General features: G+C 35.8%; 1 protein-coding gene across 2 annotated transcripts in view; it reads right to left on the minus strand.

Moving 5' to 3' along the window:
- LOC140160632 (putative divalent cation/proton antiporter TMEM165) overlaps positions 1-18265 on the minus strand; it is a 40556-nt gene extending 22291 nt beyond the window's left edge. Inside the window, exons 1-3 of one of the 2 annotated variants that reach the window (XM_072183885.1) lie at positions 18206-18265; positions 8072-8379; positions 1954-2230 (exon numbers count right to left, since the gene is read on the minus strand). In XM_072183885.1, the coding sequence (XP_072039986.1) occupies positions 1954-2230; positions 8072-8110 (316 nt within the window). In that variant the 5' untranslated portion in view covers positions 8111-8379; positions 18206-18265. Of the gene's footprint in view, positions 1-1953; positions 2231-8071; positions 8380-18128 lie in introns of both variants that reach the window. The other variant, XM_072183886.1, reaches the window with a different exon arrangement.
- Positions 18266-20201: the final 1936 nt, after the last annotated feature.

Below are 20201 nucleotides of genomic sequence, written 5' to 3' on the forward strand. Positions count from 1 at the left end.
AAAAGGTTTCAGTCTTTATCATGTTTCATACCAAATACATGTACATAAAGCTCATCTTTAGAGTTTACAAACAACATTATAGAATGGTAGTTGTGTAGTAGCTGATCCATTTTGGTATAAGTGTGGTAGCAAAACCTAAAGCAGCTATAATGGGGGAATAACAAAAAAGAAAATGTTTCAATCTTTATCATATTTGTTTCAACACGAGTACATACATAAATCTCATCTTCAGAGTTTACAAACAATGATATAGAATGGTAGATGCATTTTCATTTCATTTCATTTCAATTTTATTTATACACGGAAAAGCCCAGATCAGCCCTTGAGCTGGTCTTCCCTGGGGCCGTGTTGCTACATAAAATTTACATGTTCCATTACATTACATCATTAATCAAGGATATTAAAAGAAAATAGAAATACAAAACAAGTATAAAAACTATATATGACAAAGTGATAAAATATAACATACAAAGCAAGTACAATTGACAAAGTAATAACCAAAAGCAAACATTTAGGCAAAGTTCAATTCATAATTACAGTAAAGCAATCTCCTGAACGTAGCAGATCTGTCGCACAACTGTGCTTCAGCTGAGAGATCATTCCATAGATGAGCACCCCTGTATGAAAGACTGCGTGTCTTAAAGTTATTTGAAGGAAAAGGAACATCAACATTATTTGGATTACGCCTGAGATTATAATTATATTCCTTTTTTTTTATTTTACATGCAAATATTATCAGGAAGTATGTTGTTTGTAACCCTGAACATGAACTCTGCCAAATGAATGTTTCTTATTTCAGCAAGTTTCAACCAGCTGAGTTGATTAAGAACTTCAGACCCTGATGTGTCCCAAGGAACATTGCAAATATATCTAGCAGCTCTTGCCTGCATTCGTTGCAACTTAATTGAATCTGTTTTGGTACAATTACCCCAAATTATATCACAATAATTGAAATGTGGTGCAACAATAGAGTTGTATATAAGCTTGAGAGCACTCATGGGAACTAATGACTTAGCCCTCCTGATCATAGAAATACTCCTGGCAGACTTCTTCAACAAATAATCAATATGATCATGCCAAGTTAAATTACTATCAATTATTATACCCAAATGGGTGCAAGAGAAAACTGTTTCAATAATATCACCATTAATATGAACATTCAAAACATCATCATTAATTTTAGCCAATCTTTGTGGTGTTCCAAGCATAATAAATTTAGTCTTATTTACATTCAAACTTAGCTTATTATTGTCAAGCCACTGTTTCATTGAAGAAAGGTCATTATTAAGGTTATGTACAATATCAGCTGGGTTTTTGCCAGCACAGTAAATACGGTATCATCAGCATACATGCTGATCTTAGTAAATTTAAGACAGTTTGGTAAATCATTAATGAAAACAATAAAAAGGAGAGGTCCAAGTATTGAACCTTGAGGCACTCCATAACTAATAAGATCAAAATCAGAAAGAGAACCATTAACAGATGTAGCTTGGGTTCTGTTTGAAAGATAACTACTGAACCAATCAATACTGTATTTGCCGATTCCATAACACTGTAATTTTTTGATCAAAATGGCATGGTTTACAGTATCAAATGCCTTTTTTAAATCAATCATTGATACACCAATAACATTACCATCATTTATATTGTCAAACCAATCTTCAGTTATTAAGGCAAGCGAAGTTGAAGTAGAATGTGAAGGGTATGTAAACCATCTTGGAATGATCGTGGTAGCAAAACTGAAAGCAGCTATTATTGGGAAATCAAAAAAGAAAAGGTTTCAGTCTTTATCATATGTTTCAAACCCGAGTACATAAACATAGACTCTCAATCAACTGGGAATGACAATTGTGTTTTATTCTGTAGTGTAAGCCAGCTAGGATGAACTTCTCTAGATGACATCATGGGAGGCGAAACGCAAGATTGCTTTATTCTTTATCAAAACTTTCTTACCAGATAAGACAGTCATAACAGCTAAAGCCAGCAGAGCAGCAGTGAACACTGTGATCCTAGGATGTCTCATAGCCATTATTGCTGCAATGAAGAAAGTCTTATCGCCTAACTCGCTGACAATGATCACAGATAGAGATGCTACAAAGGCATGGAAGAATCCTACGCTGACACCCTCGCTTTGGCCGAGTTCCTTAGCACCCACTTTCTCCATCTCTACACCATCACCGCCTTCAAAATCAGCTATTTTGTCCTTAATTACTGGGTTATTATCGGCAACCTGAGCAAAACATGAAAAAAAAACATAGTGCAGAGAATGAAAAAGTGTTTTAACAGATTTTCCTCCAAGGAAATATTAATCTGTTTTTCACAAAATGTATTTTGCTACCACCATACATGTATCTTTAATTTTTTATTCGGGAGACGTAAATGATACAATACCTTTATATATTGCACTTTGCGGTTTTGTTTTTGCGTGACATGATCAGGTCCATGGAGGCCAAAGGAGGCATTTTTGAAAATTGAGTTATACCTTAATACAAACATTACGGAATCACTTACTGAAAACACCAAAGGTTTAGCTTGGTTCTAAAGTTGTGAAGTTTTGTCTTGTCTATTTTCTGATGTATTTTATTGTTTTTTACTTCATATTTTTGCCTTTTATCTCAATTTTAAATTTACCACCTTTGGCCTCCATGGACCACATTGTGTTACTTATGGATATATAACAAGCTCTGGTTACCTCCTCCACCTGGCAACACTGGACCACCATGTTAGTACTTAAGATTGTGACTATCCATACAGCACTGGGATAGTTTGGGATAGTCAGCGGTTAACACCTTACTCTTTTAGAGTCTGACTGCTATCTGCAATTCGTATTGTACCATGGGTAGAATGGAAGTCTGAATTTAATCTACATTTAAGCTACCAATTGACCTTTTTTGGTAAATCCTGTAAGCCTTTGTGGGTAGACCTGAGATGTTATCATGCTGATGCACACATCCGTTTTTGAAATGTGCAGTAACGATGTTGACTAAAGGATGTGCACCTCAGTGTGACGTTAAATTACGACATCTCAAGTCTACCCACAGAGGTAAATGAGATTTACCGAAAAGGTCAATTAAATTCAGACTTTTTACCACTGTTACCACTGTTGGGATTTGAATCAAGGACCTCATGCACTGAATATATTTACACCACAACCCACGTCTGTGTAGGAGATCAAACACTTGATATATAAAATAACTTGGATGAAAACATCTGAGCATGCAGCAATCTGTTTCCTTTTAAACTTGAAGATGTCACAGAAATAAAATGACCTGGGCCAAAACTGTTAAAAGTTTATTATAAAAGAGAACAAACTTGAAGAAGAAAAAATACACCACAACAATAATTCCACAGTGCTGTATATTGCTTAAACCCATTCAAACCAAGAAATAAACAGATAATATATAATGCATGTACATAATATGATCATGAATGTTCACTGCACCTTTGAAATGTTTGATGAAGCAACTACTGTTGAATTGACCAGGTACACCTTTCCATCCTTAATTGGAAGAACACAACATTTGCGTAGAGTTAACTTTTACAAGAAGTTGAAAATAATCATTTACAAGTAACATTCCTCCAATTACGTGAAATGACTTTCTATTTTCAACTTAAGTACATATCCTCTGTCTGAAGAAATCAGAGAGATAGACTCACATAGAATGTACATATATGTACAAAATAGGATAACTCCAAATTTGTGCCTTTAACTTGAATTTAAAGTGCGTACTTGCTTGAGATGTGCGAGTAGTGCATTGTGTCAATAATGCATGCCAAGTGCTTCGCATGCTAACGCTTGTAATGCAAGATAAGCATTGGGGTACTACACTCGATAATTTAGGTGTCTATTTTTGCATTTTTCTCAAAACTAATAACACAGTGGTAACAAAAGTTATGTATATTATAGGGCAAGGAATCTAATTACTACACTTGAATTTCAGTGACCCAAGACAAGTGGTTTGTTATTTATGATAAGAAATAAGGTACCGCTTAGGATGTACCTCGCTTCCTATCATATATACTGAACCGCTTGTCTTGAGTCACTGAAATTTCAGTGTAGTAATTGGATTCCTTGCCCCAATAATATACATAACTTTTTATTACCAGTGTGTTATTATTTTTGAGAAAAATGCAAAATAGTCACAAATTTACCACAGGGGTGTAGTACCCCTTAAAGGCGTGTATTATTGTTCAATCTAGGTTTTTGCTGATAAATGCCATTTTGATGTCCCATGTGTGACAAACCGATATGGTGGATTTAGGGCTCATATTGAAATTCCCTTACACAGGAAGATGTGCGCCATCCTGCAGCTTTCCTGTGCTAGCCTTCTTTTGTTAAAATCCTGGGCAGGGTGTATCACTGCTGCATATAATCCATCCGCTTTATGACCGAAGCTTTCCTGAGGCGCACGCTTAGCGAGGGGAATCCTGCCTTCTTTCTGTGTGAAAACGTGTTAGGGTATTTACCATACACGTAGACTATTATTCTGTGGCAAGGTCAGCTCCACATTCTGTAGTGTTCTGCAAGTGGCAATCCGAGTCAATTGTTAGCTTAAAAACTTACCTTTTTCAGAGTCTTGATTGAGCAGCGACATAGGTTGCGACACCATCATGACGTCTTCATTGAGCGTAGTGATGTTTACAATCCTCCGGATGACCACCTGATGGGTGGTCAAGTGTCAGCAGATCATTGTAGATGATCACTTCGCAGAATGAAGATGCCGTGATGGTGTTGCAAGCTGTTCACATAAACTCAATATGTAGTTCTGTTAATTTTCACATACGAAATCTGTGGCGTATTCGCCGTTTCATATCACAGGAAGCTTGTCACAATGCTGTCAGAGGGTTGGTACTGTCTCGCCTAGATTACGCCAATTTGCTTTTACTAGGTGAACGTCATGAAAGATCTTATGCGCTTGCAGCGCCTCCAAAATAAAGCTGCGCGCCTGGTTTTTAGTTGTGGACGGACCAGCCCTCTGCCAGCTTACTTTGACGAGCTTCACTGGCTTCCAGTTAAACAAAGGGTTCATTTCAAATTACTTCTGTACATTTTCAAATGCATTAATGCTCAAGCTCCAGGTTACCTGATTGATCTAATTCATCTCTTGAATAGTAGTGTTGCGCTTGGTCTCAGATCTCGGCTTCGTTCCTCATCTGATCTCACCCGCCTTTGGGTTCCTCGCTCTTTTAGAAAGGCTGGGGATGCTTCATTGGCCATAGGTGCTGCCAAAATATGGAATGAGCTCCCTACTGAGATCAGAGAGGCGGAGTCGGTGTCTGGGTTCAAGCGCATGCTCAAAACCCATCTTTATCCAGATTAGTTTTGCTGCTTGTTTTTGTATGTTATTGCTTCAATTGTTGGAATTGCTTTGTTTAATTATTTGCTTGAATTGATTTTGTAAATGTTTTCTTGTAAGGCACTCTGTGCTTTGTGGAGCGCCATATAAATGTTTTATAATAATAATAATAATAATAATACAGGGACTGTCGTCTGGAATTTGCAGGAGAGCATAAAATAGCTCTTCTGGAGCCTTGCTGTTTAGAGCATTACAATAGAATGTTTAAGGAGAGAATGGTTAAGGAGAGCTAAAAATCACTCTCCTATATCAGATATATAAGGAAAGCAGTGAGGGCAATGCTCTGCTCTCCTCAAAAGGCAGTCCCTGAAGCTATGTCGCTGCTCAATCAAGACTCTGAAAAGGGTAACTTTTTTTAAAAGCTAATGTCAAAAATGACAACGTCCAATATCAGTATCCATGCTGTGAGTCCATTACCTCAAAATATATCTCAAAATCCAAGCCTCCCATCCACTATGGAGGTAGTAAAGAAATAAGCCAACAGATATTCGCACAATTATAAGTATTTTAAAACAATTTCTTAATTCTTTGATACTTCCGTTTCCCGGGAACGAATATAATTATAAGGGCAACCTTATTATATTGTGACCCTTTTATCTTTGAAGATCCCATTATCTTTGAAGATCTATGAAAGCTTTCTCTCAAATACCTATGGCACCTGAGATAAATAAATTACAAATTAACAAGCTAATTAATTAAGATATATAACCCCCGACTATATTTAAACATATTTAACCAGATCTGTGGAAGCTTCTCCCTCTCAGGTACTCTATTGGAGATAACCTACTTAACTATTCTCTTGCAAATAACTCTTACTGTAAAAGATTTCCTTCTCACATGTGTTCCTATGCTTTTGAAAAATTTGAGGAACATTTTGATAATATCATGCTAATAAAACATAATTGACAATTCATAACTTTATTAATTTTGTTTTGTTTTTCTCTTACCCTTTTGTAAGCAATCTTGCTAACTTTTCCATAAAGTTTACCCATATCTCCTTTCATTTAACTATTACCTTGTAGACTTTTTCTTTCCTTGAAAGGGTTTACCAAAATTCTATTGATATAATATTAAATATTTTTCACCAACAACATACCCTTAAAGGGAGTGGTGGGTAAGGGTGTGAGCGAGTCCCGGAATTCGAGTCCCGCCTGATAATCTATTACCCGGCAGGAAATTCCCTGCCCGGTACCAAAATTAAATTGTAGTGTCTCTGGACCTGGACCTAGACCTAAATGCTAGGATCATGGTTGACCTAAAAAAATAAAAAAATAAAATTGAATTTTGCACATTGTTTTGTAATTTTAATATGAAAATTGATACATAGTTTTCATGTCATACTCTATTAATGCTATCAAAATGCATTCAAATTCAATGCATTTTTTTTTTTTTTTTTTTTTTTTTTTTTTTTCAATTTCGGGTACCCGGTTACCCGCCCGAAAAATGCGCCGGGTACCCGGGCACAAAATTACCCGAAAATCACACCCCTAGTGGTGGGTGGGAAAATTTTCCCGATGTTGCTTCTTTGATTGCTAATCAACAATGATAACCAAAACATGATGCCGCCCCAACATCCTCATGAGACGGTTCATGGGCCCTGCCAACAACAATGACCCGACCTGGAACAATGGAATCATCCCTTTTCTAAGCATAGGTAAATGAGTTTTACTTTTGCTGCGCCTTGTAAAACTGAATTCTCTATCGTCTAATCTCTTTGCAAGAAAAGCCTTTTCCATGGGAGAAACACATATATTTCCTGTATATACACTATAGTACAGAATTTTTCATTTCAATTATGTGAATAATTAGTGACATGAAAACATGATATTGAATGGTGATGAATTTTAACCCCATGGACACTACTGCCTTTCTTAGACCCAGTCCACACTAGTATATTTTTGTCATCGTGTCGTAATTACCCGATTATGACGCGATTATGATACATGACTGATGAGAACGTCCACACGGTCAGCACCATGTCATTGTGTCATAATAAATTTACGCTATACGGTAATTACGAAGCCCATTGTGTAAACATAAATACAACAACAAAATGCGTACACACAGGTAATTTTCATTGGCAATTACGACATGATCATGCTAGAAACCGGCCCAATCATGGAAATTTTCATCATTAGTGAATGATGACACGATTGTAGTATGCCGACAACATTGAGCGGATACACAGTCCTTGTAACAATACAAATAGTTCGATAATATTCGATAAAGTTCGATAGATGTCGATAAATCGCCCGGTAGTGCCCATAGGGTTAATTCCAGCAGAAATTACAATGTCTGAGTGTACATACAAGTAGAGCTACGTGTACATTTTGCCTTATTGTTAATTTTGCACCTTTCGACATGCAAACCATCTCAAAAGTTAGGTCTTTATAGTAAGAAACTTTCATAACCGAAGGCACCATGTCCACAATGCCTAGAAAAGCTGCTTTTTGCCTTGTAAAAGTACGTAATTTTTCGCCATTTGCTGCTATTCCTTTTCTCCGATCAGCACCAGATAGATCGGTCTTCCTTTTACGCGCTGATTAACCTGTGTAAACCAATCAAGGATCGTAATTGACAGTAACATCAGACGTGATAAATTCTTTTTATCTCTGTCTTTAATTATAGAGGCTGTAGATCATTAAGTGCCCCTAGTTTTTCAACCACTGATGAACAATGCATTCCTCACATACGGTACTTAAAATTGTGCATACCTTTTCATCTTTTGCACCATCCACGCTCTTTTTTATCATCGCCTTGCATAGCAACTGCACTAGATGTAACTCTAGACAAAACTAGTACTGTGACTCCTATCATCACCAATAGGCGGTACCACTTCTGCATGGATTGAGAAAGCGCCATCTTGAACAAGAAGACGCACTTGGTCTCAGCGTTGTTATCTTTACAGAAGCAAAATGTTCAAAAAATATAAATCTGCTGCAGTAGTTATTGTGGTACAACCAGGATGTCAGTGTAGACTATTAGTCTGAAGCAAGGTCATCTGCACATTCTGTACTGATTTCTGAAAATATATAAAACAAGAAAGAAATTTAAATTAATATCAGGCTTTCCATGTGTACCACTAACTGAGAAGTGTACTTTATAGGCAACTACATTTGTAGCTACCCAAACTTGCTTGCACTCAAGACAAAGAACTCAAAATGATGCATGCAAGATATAGCACATCAAGTCGAATCCTCTCCTGTACAATTTTTTCAGTCCATCTGTTTTCATATTATAGGCTTTTACAGGCTGTATCAAAATGATTGGTACCCACTGGTTTTGGTGTTTATTGAAAAGCCCTCTTCTTTCAAATGCAACATTGGATCCTCTTGGAATGGCCAGAATTTATAGTTTATAACCTTTTATCACATTCTAATCTAACAAATATTGATGGATCTTATGTTGCATTTTGCAGTCTTGTCAAATAATCATTGAAAACTGCTGGGTACCAATCATTTTGATACAGCCTGTATTTTTAAAATATACATTTATTTTATTGCATCAATGAAACTTCCATTAATTTATTGCATCTGTTTAAGTTATATTACTGTCAAATTAAAGTTGATACTCTACACTTTTCAATCCATCTGTTTTGATATAATATGTGACCATCCAGCACAACTGAGCCCTGAAGTCGCCAATCATCATTTTTGAGATATTCAACCAAAATATTCTGCTTAAAATTAGCTTTAAAATGACGTATATCATGTCTATAGTACTTGACATTTAAGTAATGAAAAATAAATAAAACGGTCAATAAATCATTTGTTTCCTATTGTTTATTGTTAAAAGTTCAATGGAGCATATCTCACTAGTGGCACTGGCGACATCCGGGCTCAGTTGTGGTGGATGGTCACATAAATGCTTGTATGCACTGGTATAAACCGTAAGCCTCAACATACATGTACTTTGCAGGAATTTGCTGACCACTTTTGAACACACCACATAAACCATTTGAGAAACAATCAGGCACTCGCAACTAAGAAGCGCACACCCAATCCATACCACAATAAACCATCACAGCCAGGATCAGCTGCCCAAGCTTTATGTCCAACTTTGCTCTTGACCAACAAACATAACAAATTTGGCTGTACCAGTTGGGACATGTGTAAACATTACAAGTATGCCAAAAAATCAGGTTTGAAAAAAATTTAACCAAATTCATATTTTAAGTACATTAATTATGGCTTTACTTCAGTTTCTGTTTCTGTCAACAAAGGTTTTCAAAGAAACCGACACATTTCTGAGCTTTGTCAATATTATTTAGGTTTGTCTCATAGTTTATATATCCATCATTTTTAATAAAATTCATTTAAATTACTGTGCATGACATTTGAACATGCAGGTGTTCATGTCATGTTTAAAATTACTATATCACAGGAATTTTTTTTTTGAGGTTTTAGTTCAATTGTTTTTCATGGTAAATTTAAAATCTCACAAATATATTTTGACCCCATAAAGTTTAATGGGCATGTCTTTTAAACCATGGATAATTAAACCAAAACTGCCCAATTTGTGAATATTTAATAAACTAAAATCAGCCAATATACAGAAGTACAATAAAAATCCTCATAAAAATGTATATTAATTACCAATCCAAGGTCTCATCCATACACACCTGGCAATGTAAAATCAGAAGATATATCTGAATACAACACTTCGCCTCATTACATCAAATGACACTTTTATTTAGAGGTTAATAACTGCGCATCGGTTATTTGGAGGGCATTGTGAAAAATCTAAACATTTTGCCTTTGGAACCGAGGAATATTCCGAGGTCCAAAGCAAAATGTTTAGATTTTTCACAATGCCCGACATACCGATGCAAAGTTATTAACCTTATTCATAACCGTCACTTTAATCTCTTCACCTTACAAAATAACACAAAATTTTGCTCAAAAGTTTATAAAAATAGATGATTTTTACATCTTCCCTTTCCAAAAATCGATCAGACTAAAACAGGGCGACCAATAACAAAAGTGCGTATCACAATCTGTGCAAATATGGCAGCGCGCAATCCAAATACGGCAGCCAGCGCGTGTGCAGTTTGTTCGACGCACAACATCACGCAAACGACGGTCAATTGTGAGCGCCATTGGAACAATTACGCATTTTGCGGTCAATTGTGAGATATTAATGACCTCGATTTGCGTTTGCGTTTTCACAAATAACTAAATGTAATTGGACCGCACGCATCGCGTTTATTAATGAGGTTATGAATACTTTGTAAAGGTTCCCCAAGTTGTTTTTATGTTAAGAATGGATAAACATGGGTCGTTAATCACAAAATAATAAACATAATTATTTTACAAGATGTGCTCTGTTCATTGCGGTACTTTTTGTCACTATATCGACCCACGTTGCACTAGATTGCAAATCAGTACAGTAAATTGAAATGAAATTGTGAGAAGTGTAAGATACATATGGTTGCATGTCATAAGGCGACCAATTTCCAGAATATAATAAATATGGTTAATTTTTTTTATATGCTTTAGGTACAGGGTGTCCCAATAAAAACAGAACCCTCATTGCTCCCTCCTTTTCTCCTATTTCTGAAAAGTTGATCAAATGTATTTTGGTATGTAAAGAAACCTTAAATCGTTAGCTTTAATAAACCAAAACAATTTACCATCGGCTCGCAATTTTTGAAGATATGCCCTCTTTAAGAAATGTACCTATTTTTCACTCTGTCCACAGATGAGGTTTGGCTACATCAAAGATTAAAACGAAACACACAGCTGATGACATGGAGAGATAATAACATTAGGTTTTGGAACGTATTCACTATAGCAAGGACCACCAGCTAGCCTCCAACATATTCGCAACCGTAATTACTGCTGCATTCGCAAGTATACGGCGCACAAGGAGGGTACGCAATGGAATTGATGCAATGAGGACCAGGGCTGAAACCTGTATTCATCAAGGAGGCAACCAGGTAGAGGGCAAAGCAGCACAATAAACTCACTTCAGAATTTAAAAAATAAAAATAAAATAAATAAATGTAGATATTTATATAGCGCTTTATGCCGTAAACAGCCTCAAAGCGCTTTACATTTATTCCGCCATCATTAGAATATGTCGGAACCACATTTGCAGCCTACAAGTGGCACAGGGTTCATCAGTACAACGACTGTGACTACCCCTAACAGCTTCCCATTGCACCTGGGTGGGGCAAGCGAGGCAAAGTGCCTTGCCCAAGGGCGCAACACGGTGGTGGGACAAGGAATTGAACCCACGCACGTCGAGCAAGCTGTCAGATTATGAGTCCAAGGCTGTAACCACTGAGCCACCGTGCCTGTCAGAAGAACCAAGGACATACCAAACTGCCCTTTTCAGGCTAACTTTTATCCCCAAAAGATAAAATGACATGTTGTAAATAAAAAGAAAGCAAGAAACAACAAAGTAAGAAAGTAAGGAACTTAATATTAAAACAAAAAGGCATAAATAACCAAGAAAAATAAGTTTAATTGCAAGTATAGCAAGAGAAGTCCCATCCCACATCCATTTTGCCCACAAGTTAATGACACTTAAAGCCATATTATAACATTTTCAAACAAAATAGATTAGCATTTCTTTGCCATAAAATGTTAGCTTTTACTGTCAGATATATCCCTTTTATTTTTGAGCCGAACAACTACGGCAAAGCAAAGAAAATTGGATTTTACTACTAGTGCACATTGTCGCCAATACGTACTACTCCTTCGGTCATGTTATGGTACGACCCTTTGTTGTGTATATCACCGTCCGCACGCCGCCGTAATGCATACTGTGTGTTATGAACATCGTGTATGCGTTCGAGTAATAATTCCATCGTAATAATAAAACGCTGATTCAGGCGTTTTATTCAAAATCTCGGATTTTGACAAAACTACACCACCTAGAGTCTTGATTTTTGCAAGGTACATGTATATGGTCATTTTCACGGTAAAGGGTGTAACTTTGGATTTTTAACATTTTAATCCGTAGTGTTCTAATAAAGCCACAGAATTCCATGATTTTTGGCCACATAAGTCATCTAGTTAGCAGCTACCTTGGGTAGCATAATCAGCTTTGGGAGTTACTGCGCTCAGTTTTAGCAGGCTTAAATGTACTTAATATTGCCATTTTGAAAAACTATAAAAAACAGTAACATTTTTGTAAAACCCTGTGTTTTCTTCAGTTAGTTCATGGATAATTTTTCTTATCCTGAAAGTACAGTCTTATGTTCAGTAAACACTGCCACATTAGATTTAATTGTGAACAGCCCTGTATTTTTGAGAACCGGACTTTGATATTTGTCGTTTCGGAGGCTTCATTTTCCGTTAACAATTGTTAACAAACTTTGTGGGTGTAGCTTTGGTTCATAATTCTTGGTTATTTCTTCACTTTTTCTTGATTCATAACAGTTGTTATCTTAACTTGAAATGGGTAACAAAAATTAGTCGATTTGCAAGCTTTTAAAATTTTTATAAAATCTTGACTTCAAAGAGCCGTTTTTCCGTTAACTTTTTTGAAGCCTCCGAAACAAACTGTTCAGCAAGCTTGTGCAAATATAAATAAAAGAGCTCATCCAATATATTTATCAAAATGTAGCAAAGTAGATCCTCAAGTCACATGTTTTTAAATCGTGGAGATATATATCACCGTTTGAAAATGGGACCCAACACAAACTTTCCGTTAACAATTGAAGCCTCCGAAACAAATGAAGCCTCCGAAACAACAATAAGATTAATTATCATCTATGCATATCTAAATTGGTGTGTTTCATATTGATATCTGCTTTGTAATTATTACTTGATATGTGCAGAATGTCATAAATTTAAAAAAAATTTGACATTATGGTTAATGTTTGAAAAATATACTGATACCCAAAAAAGCCTGTTTCGGAGGCTTCACTTGCAAAAAACACCATACTTAACGAATGGGTGAAAAAATTAACATGTGATAAATCTACAATATCTGCCGCATAGAATCATTGATTCAATACACACAAGAAAATAACAGCTTAGATGATCCCAACACTGTTGTTTTCAAAAAACTACTTCTGCAATGTTTAACAATTGTTAACATGAAGCCTCCGAAACAAAAAAAATGACTTGCTGTGATAATTTAATTTTTGTCACAACTGAAATTCAATTAGAAATCAAAAGGTTTAAGCCTTGAAACATTATTTTACTGGAATTTAAGTTGCTTCTATGCATGATTTCAGTAAACAGAAACATATTTAAGTGGTTTGAAATTTTGACCCTAAAATCAAAAGTTACACCCTTTACTGTGAAAATGACCATATTGGTTTAATAAAGTACAATATAATCGTGTGAAAAAAAGAATTTGAAAAATTCAGTGAGGGCGTCCTCCTCAGCAAATGAGGCTTTAACACAATCCACAGCCTATACCCCACCGGTAAAGCCCATTCCCTAATTAAAGTTCGTTATTTTATAACGTTATCATTGACACTGCTTGATATTCATGCATGGTACATGTACTCCTTTTCAATCTTTGAAGTAGCCAAACCTCCTCCATGGACAGAGTAAAAAACTGATACATTTCTTTAAGGGGGTACTACACTCCTGCCCAAATTTGTACCTATTTTTGCATTTTTCTTTAAAATTATAGCGCATTGGGGACAAGTAAGATATGTATATTTATAGGGGCAAGGACTACAACTACTGCATTGTAAATTTTATTTCAGCACAGACAATAGTTGTGGGGTTACAGTCAAAAATGAGGGAAAACCAGTATTTGATCAATAAATCAATAACTACTTGCCTTGAAATGCTGAATTTTCAGTGCAGTAGTTGTAGTCCTTGCCCCTATAATATACATCTTAATTGTCACCAATGTGCTATAATTTTTGAGAAAAATGCAAAAATTGGCATAAAATTGACCAGGGGTGTAGTACCCCCTTAAAAGAGCATATACATGTAGATCTTCAAGAGTTGTGTGCCGATTTAAATTTTTCTTTCTGTTTAAAAGCTAATGAATAAAGGTTTATTTACATACCAAAATATATTTGATTATCTTTTCAGAATTAGAAGAAAAAGAGGGCACAATGAGGGTTCTGTTTTTATTGGGACACCCTGTATTACCATTCTCCAATTAATTGCACCATTTTGAAGTTGAAAATCCTTTTAATTTTATGACTAATTAATACACAGATGTCAATGTAAACATTTTCAAATGCATTTTTTTTTTTCAAATTGGACCTTCTGCACATAAAATGTTGTCAAATGTAAATGCTACATTGGATATTTTGCAGATATAATCTTATAATCCAAATAATTAAATCCAAATGAAAATCTCTTATTACATGTATATTAATTACTTCCTAATTTTAACAACGTTTCATTGTGCAAATTTTCAAAAATCACGAATTACTGTCACATATATTATCCAGATCATGGAACGTAACAGGTGTTTTAAATGATCCAAAGCTTACATTTATACAGATAAAGTTTACTAACCTAAATATCTGACTAAATGTGCTTAATTCTCTTATTAATTATCTTACTATAATTCACCAGAATCTGTCTGTTTGTGTGTTTGTGTGTCTGTTTGTCTGTCCGCCTCTTTTCTCGGAGACTAGGGGTCGCACGTTCCTCAAACTTGGTGGGTGGGTGCAGCTTGGTATGAGGAAGAACGAGTTTATATTGGTTAGTGGGTTAAGGTCACCCAAGGGTACCCGAGGTAAATTTCGGCGGGTAACGGGTACTTCAAATTGCAAAAAAAAACCAAAAATTTTTTTTTTTTTTTTTCGGTTTTGTAGTGTTTCTGGACCTAGACCTAAATGCTAGGATCATGGTTGACCTAAAAAAAAAAAAAATTTTTTGCATTGTTTTGTAATTTTAATATGTAATTGATTTTTTTCATGTCATACATTTATTAATGATATCAAAATGCATTGATATCATTAATAGAGTATGACATGAAAACTATGTATCAATTTTCATATTAAAATTACAAAACAATGTGCAAAATTCAATTTTTTTATTTTATTTTATTTTTTTAGGTCAACCATGATCCTAGCATTTAGGTCTAGGTCTAGAGACTCTGCAAACCGAAAAAACCTTTGAAAACAAAATTTAAATTTTTTTTTTTTTTTTTTCGGGTAATCCGTAAATGGAATTTGTATCCGGTAGGGAAAAACGGGCGGGTACCGAATATCCGGGCTTGAGTCACTGCCTTAACTGACACTGTACTCAACAATTCGGGGGCCGTATTTGGTGTAAATGTCACATTTTGAACAGAGTAAAAAACTACCATTACTTTATAGTTGTGAGAGAGACTCGCTTTACCACGCTGCAATACTACATATTGCATGCGTGACCCACACTTAAAAGGGCATTTCGTGATCCACAGCCTCATCCCCCCACTTTTCTCAAAAAAAGTTGAGATTTTTATATCACTGGAATATACTCTGGCTACATAATGTTTATGTACAAAATATTTCTTGCAGATTAATTTGTTTAGCAAAGATATCGCGAAATTACAACGTATTGTCTATGGGGCAGTGTAATACACATAATCATGCATAACTCGCAAACGCAAAATCGGAATTAACTGAAATTTTGGGAATATGCTTTTTTCGTGGATATGTACTGAAAAATGTCATAAAAAGAGGATGCTAGGATCACGAAATACTCCTTTTAAAAGCAAAGGGTTGGGGATTGCATTTTTAACTATCACTAAATTACTAAATTAATTTTTTTTGCACACTCTCACATTATTCACGCGCACATTACATGTAGACCTGACCTAAAGTAATTCCACCAAAGTTGGCGATAGTACGACTTACTAGTTGAAGCTGCCGACTCAACCATATCCAGATCCAGATAAAATGTTTCGGAGTTGAGGTCCGCTAAAAGTAGACCATTTCGGGGGCTGTAGTTGGTGTATGTGTCACGTTTTAAACAATGAGTGAAACCCAACAACATTCTCTACTTAAGTAGAGAACTTTATATAATTTAGCTACATGTATATGAATGGGCTTCAACCATGTCAACTTTGTCAATACTGTTGTTTCCTTATTTTTGCCAAATGTTTCATTGCAAAAATTAATTATAGCGACGTTGCTGTAGGGTGTAGATTAGAGAAAGCCGTTCCCGAAAGAACCGGTACCATTCCATTAAATTCTAATCTTAAAATAAAGTCATGAAAGCAGTGTTCGAAATAGGGAAAATATGGAGGTTGTCCCGAGGACAACTAAAGCATAAATTCTGCTTGTCCTCAAAACAATTTGGTTGTCCCCAAAATGTGTCATATATTTGGAGGTAAAATATAATGTTTGTCCAGGGGATAAGTACATAGCTCAATTTGGTTGTCCCTAGTGATTTTTGGACAAGAGGATAAGTGCTTATTTCGAACACTGCATGAAAGCATTGCTTTGGAAATATTAACATGGAAGTACTAATTACTCAAGAAATCTAGCTTTGAATTTGCACACGATAGTTATGCATTCGATGCTAGAGTACTTTGCTATGGTTTTTCAGTCAGACAGCGGTGCGATTTTTTGCACCGGAGGTTATTTATTCTGTTTATGTTGAAATTTGGATGAAAGTTATTTCGATGAGTATCATGAGTCAAATGTATCTTTTTGAGTATCTTTTGAGCAAGATGTGCCTATTTTGGACAGTCTACAATTTTGCTGAAGTGTAATTTTAGCAACATTTTTGATGCATTCACCTGTCGTGATCAGCTGAGCCTGTGTTTACTTCTGAACTTCCATTGCTTTTACACGCGGTGACCGGTGTCATGCTTCAGCGAATCCGACTAGATTTTGAATGCAATGGTCTCTAGCCTAGACTTGCTTGCCAGTCCTATATACGCCGTACCTATGTATATTAAGGACTGGCTTACGCCATTTTGGATGTCAATGGGAAATACACACTTAACGATTTATGCGCGGTTAGAAACTTGAAAAAAATCTTAAAATTTTTATCAATGTATATAAAAGTGGTACCAACCTTATTGTGCTTGCTAATTTAAGACTCGGTTGAAACAAAATTAAGGATCTAATGCATTTTAGTGTCCAAAAGGCAAAATTATCGTCAAAGTTCTGTCAAATCGGCACCCTTGCGAAGGGTTCAGAATTCGAATCGGGAACGAAAATATCAGATCTTTGCCATCAAAAACACAAAATTACAACTTTAAACATAGGCCTACTAGTACTATTGGCAAAAGACATTATTACCAAACAATATAGAATAGAAAATTTGACATCATTTTCTCAAAATATTGAAGAAATTTGCTCACTAGTACTACACTAGACATCGAAAAAGTACGCAATCCAATTCCCGTTCAAACGCGTGAGAAACTGAAAGTGCATAATCCCAACTACTCTAGCCTAGAATGTGAAGCTATCGGTGAGCAAATTCTTGGTTAGACTTCTCGAGCAAGGAAGTAAATTCAAGTAGGCTACATCAGGCCGCATAGGACGCGCGACCGTGACGTACGAGGCTGGCGAAGATACAGGGCTGACAGCCCCATTCAAAATACACGGTTAGCAATTACAAATGGACAATTAACATACTTGCAGTGGGGTACTTTGCAGAACCCCGACGGTTTTAGAGTAAGATAATTTTGCTTTGACACCACAGTCATAACAAATTTAGAATTGTTTGTGAAGATTTCATGATTATGTGTTAATCCAATGGCGACGTCAAAAATAGCGATATCGCATCCACCATCATCTGGGCTACATTAATTAATTGTAAATTTGTATCATGTGTATACAACTTTTAGTTTTACAGTATTACAATACTGTACAAGCATGACAAGTTTTAAGCTTACCAGCAACAGAAGTTTGTTCTATTTTACTGACACTTAAGTGAAGCTGACTACTTAACAAAGTACACTTTATTGCCTACCATAGAGCGATTCACACCTTCTAGCGGTATACACAAATCACAATAACTTGTCACTTTTTGGGCGAAAATCGCGAAGCGATTTTCGACCCATATTGCGCTGGGTTTTGTTCTACTTACTTCTTCACGGCGTTTCAGAATAAAAATGAAATATTCGTGCTGTCTATGTAATCAGGAAACTACAGAGGCGATAGTGTCCATTTAAATTTGTCATTACTACTTCATGTTGATATTCAAACAGTGCTATAAAGTTGTCTTACCAAGGAATATGTTTGTATTAAAAGAAATAATTGTTTTACAACTTCCATGAACTAGCATTACTTTTATGCAAATCAGAAAATTGCAACAGATTGTACAGTACAGTTGGGTTGGGCTAGCCTCATTATAGTTTTATTGATACTGGCAAAATACTTGCTTGCATGTGCTTCTTGTTTTACCATAGCGTATAGAATATGTTAATGATACTTGGCCTTCACTTGGCTCTGCTGATGTAACATCAGTAACGCCCTCACTCAGGCTTGCTGGTTTAACGAGAATCCTTTAATCGGTGTAAATGAATAAGTGGAGCTAAAGGCGCAAGGTACCATTCGGAAGTAAATTATTATACATGTACCGTGCCAATTGGACTTTCTGAAGGGGGGGGTTAAGATGAGCTGTAAATCTGTGTATATACTAGATAGAGAGACCTGATACTGCTAATAGGCCTAATATCTGGGTAAACGTGGAAGTTAACTAAAGAACGTCATTTATATTATATGACACATTTAAAGCTAAAGACAAAAATGACATGTGAAAATGTTATTCTGATGGCATTTATTGTTAGAACACGGAGATAAAATAGTATTGAATTGTTAGAAGTTTATGCACTTCTCACAACACACGCATCATGGTCATCATGATATCAGGTAAATTACATTTGATCACGCACTAAAAACTTCACACTGTGGAAAGGACATTTACAACCATGCATGACTCATAGATGGATTGATATGAATATTTAGTAGGTACCGAGATTACCCAATCAGCGCACAATGCCAGTAATTGATCACGCAGCAAATACCATCATGATAATGCACTACTGTTACGTCATGCGTGATTTTCATTGATAGAGCACGGTGATTTCCGGTAAATGATAGACACCTAAATATGGTAATTTTGCAAACATCTATTGATTTTTATTGGTTGAAATTGCACACGTGTTGTTTTGTTTACATGGCCTTTAAAATGAGACCGGTTCACAAAATATTTGAGCACGGGAAAGGAATATAGCGGGTTCATTAAAAATATTGGTTCCCAGTGTTGCACAGTGGCTAGGTGACCGTGTTATGGCTATCAGGCGGCGGATGACATGATCGAGCCGGCAACTCGTGAAACCGCCCGGCCGTATGGCATTTTCCATATACTCGGTTAGTTTTGTGGGGTTCATTATCGAACCCCAACGGTTTTAGCTTGTATTTATATTATTTATCAACATAGGCCTATTTGTTTGTGATATTTCAAGCGTTTTAAAATTTCAAAATAATCCCATTCAATTACACGGTTGACGATGAAAATTTACTGAATTTAGGGACTGCACGTCATACACCACCTGATGGTTATGTAATTACCAGTTGCTCGGGGTTAATATCAGTTGGAAGATGAGTTAGTAAAATAGTAATATTGCACAGTAATAAATTATAAAATACACCTAGTTTTGAGAAGCTGAAGGGTAGAGGTAAAATCTGAATGTGGTGCTGAAGATATACGATAGAGCTAAGTGTGTTAAATCGGGTGAAGTTTTTTGGGTCCCTTTACGTGCTCTGTGTGTTGCTGTGTGAGTGGGCCAAACATGGCTGAGGCAATTAGTGGAAGATGTCCACCTAGTTTTCGTAACACTTGACTTTCATTTACCTGTGTTTTCATTGGTCAATAATCTAATGACATTCATATTTTGTTATGGATATGACTGATGCACATAAACTTATTTACATAGTAATGTCAACGTAATAACTACTGTGTT

The sequence above is a fragment of the Amphiura filiformis genome, chromosome 9 (assembly GCF_039555335.1).
Source record: "Amphiura filiformis chromosome 9, Afil_fr2py, whole genome shotgun sequence".
In the NCBI taxonomy this organism is placed as follows: Eukaryota; Metazoa; Echinodermata; class Ophiuroidea; order Amphilepidida; family Amphiuridae; genus Amphiura; species Amphiura filiformis.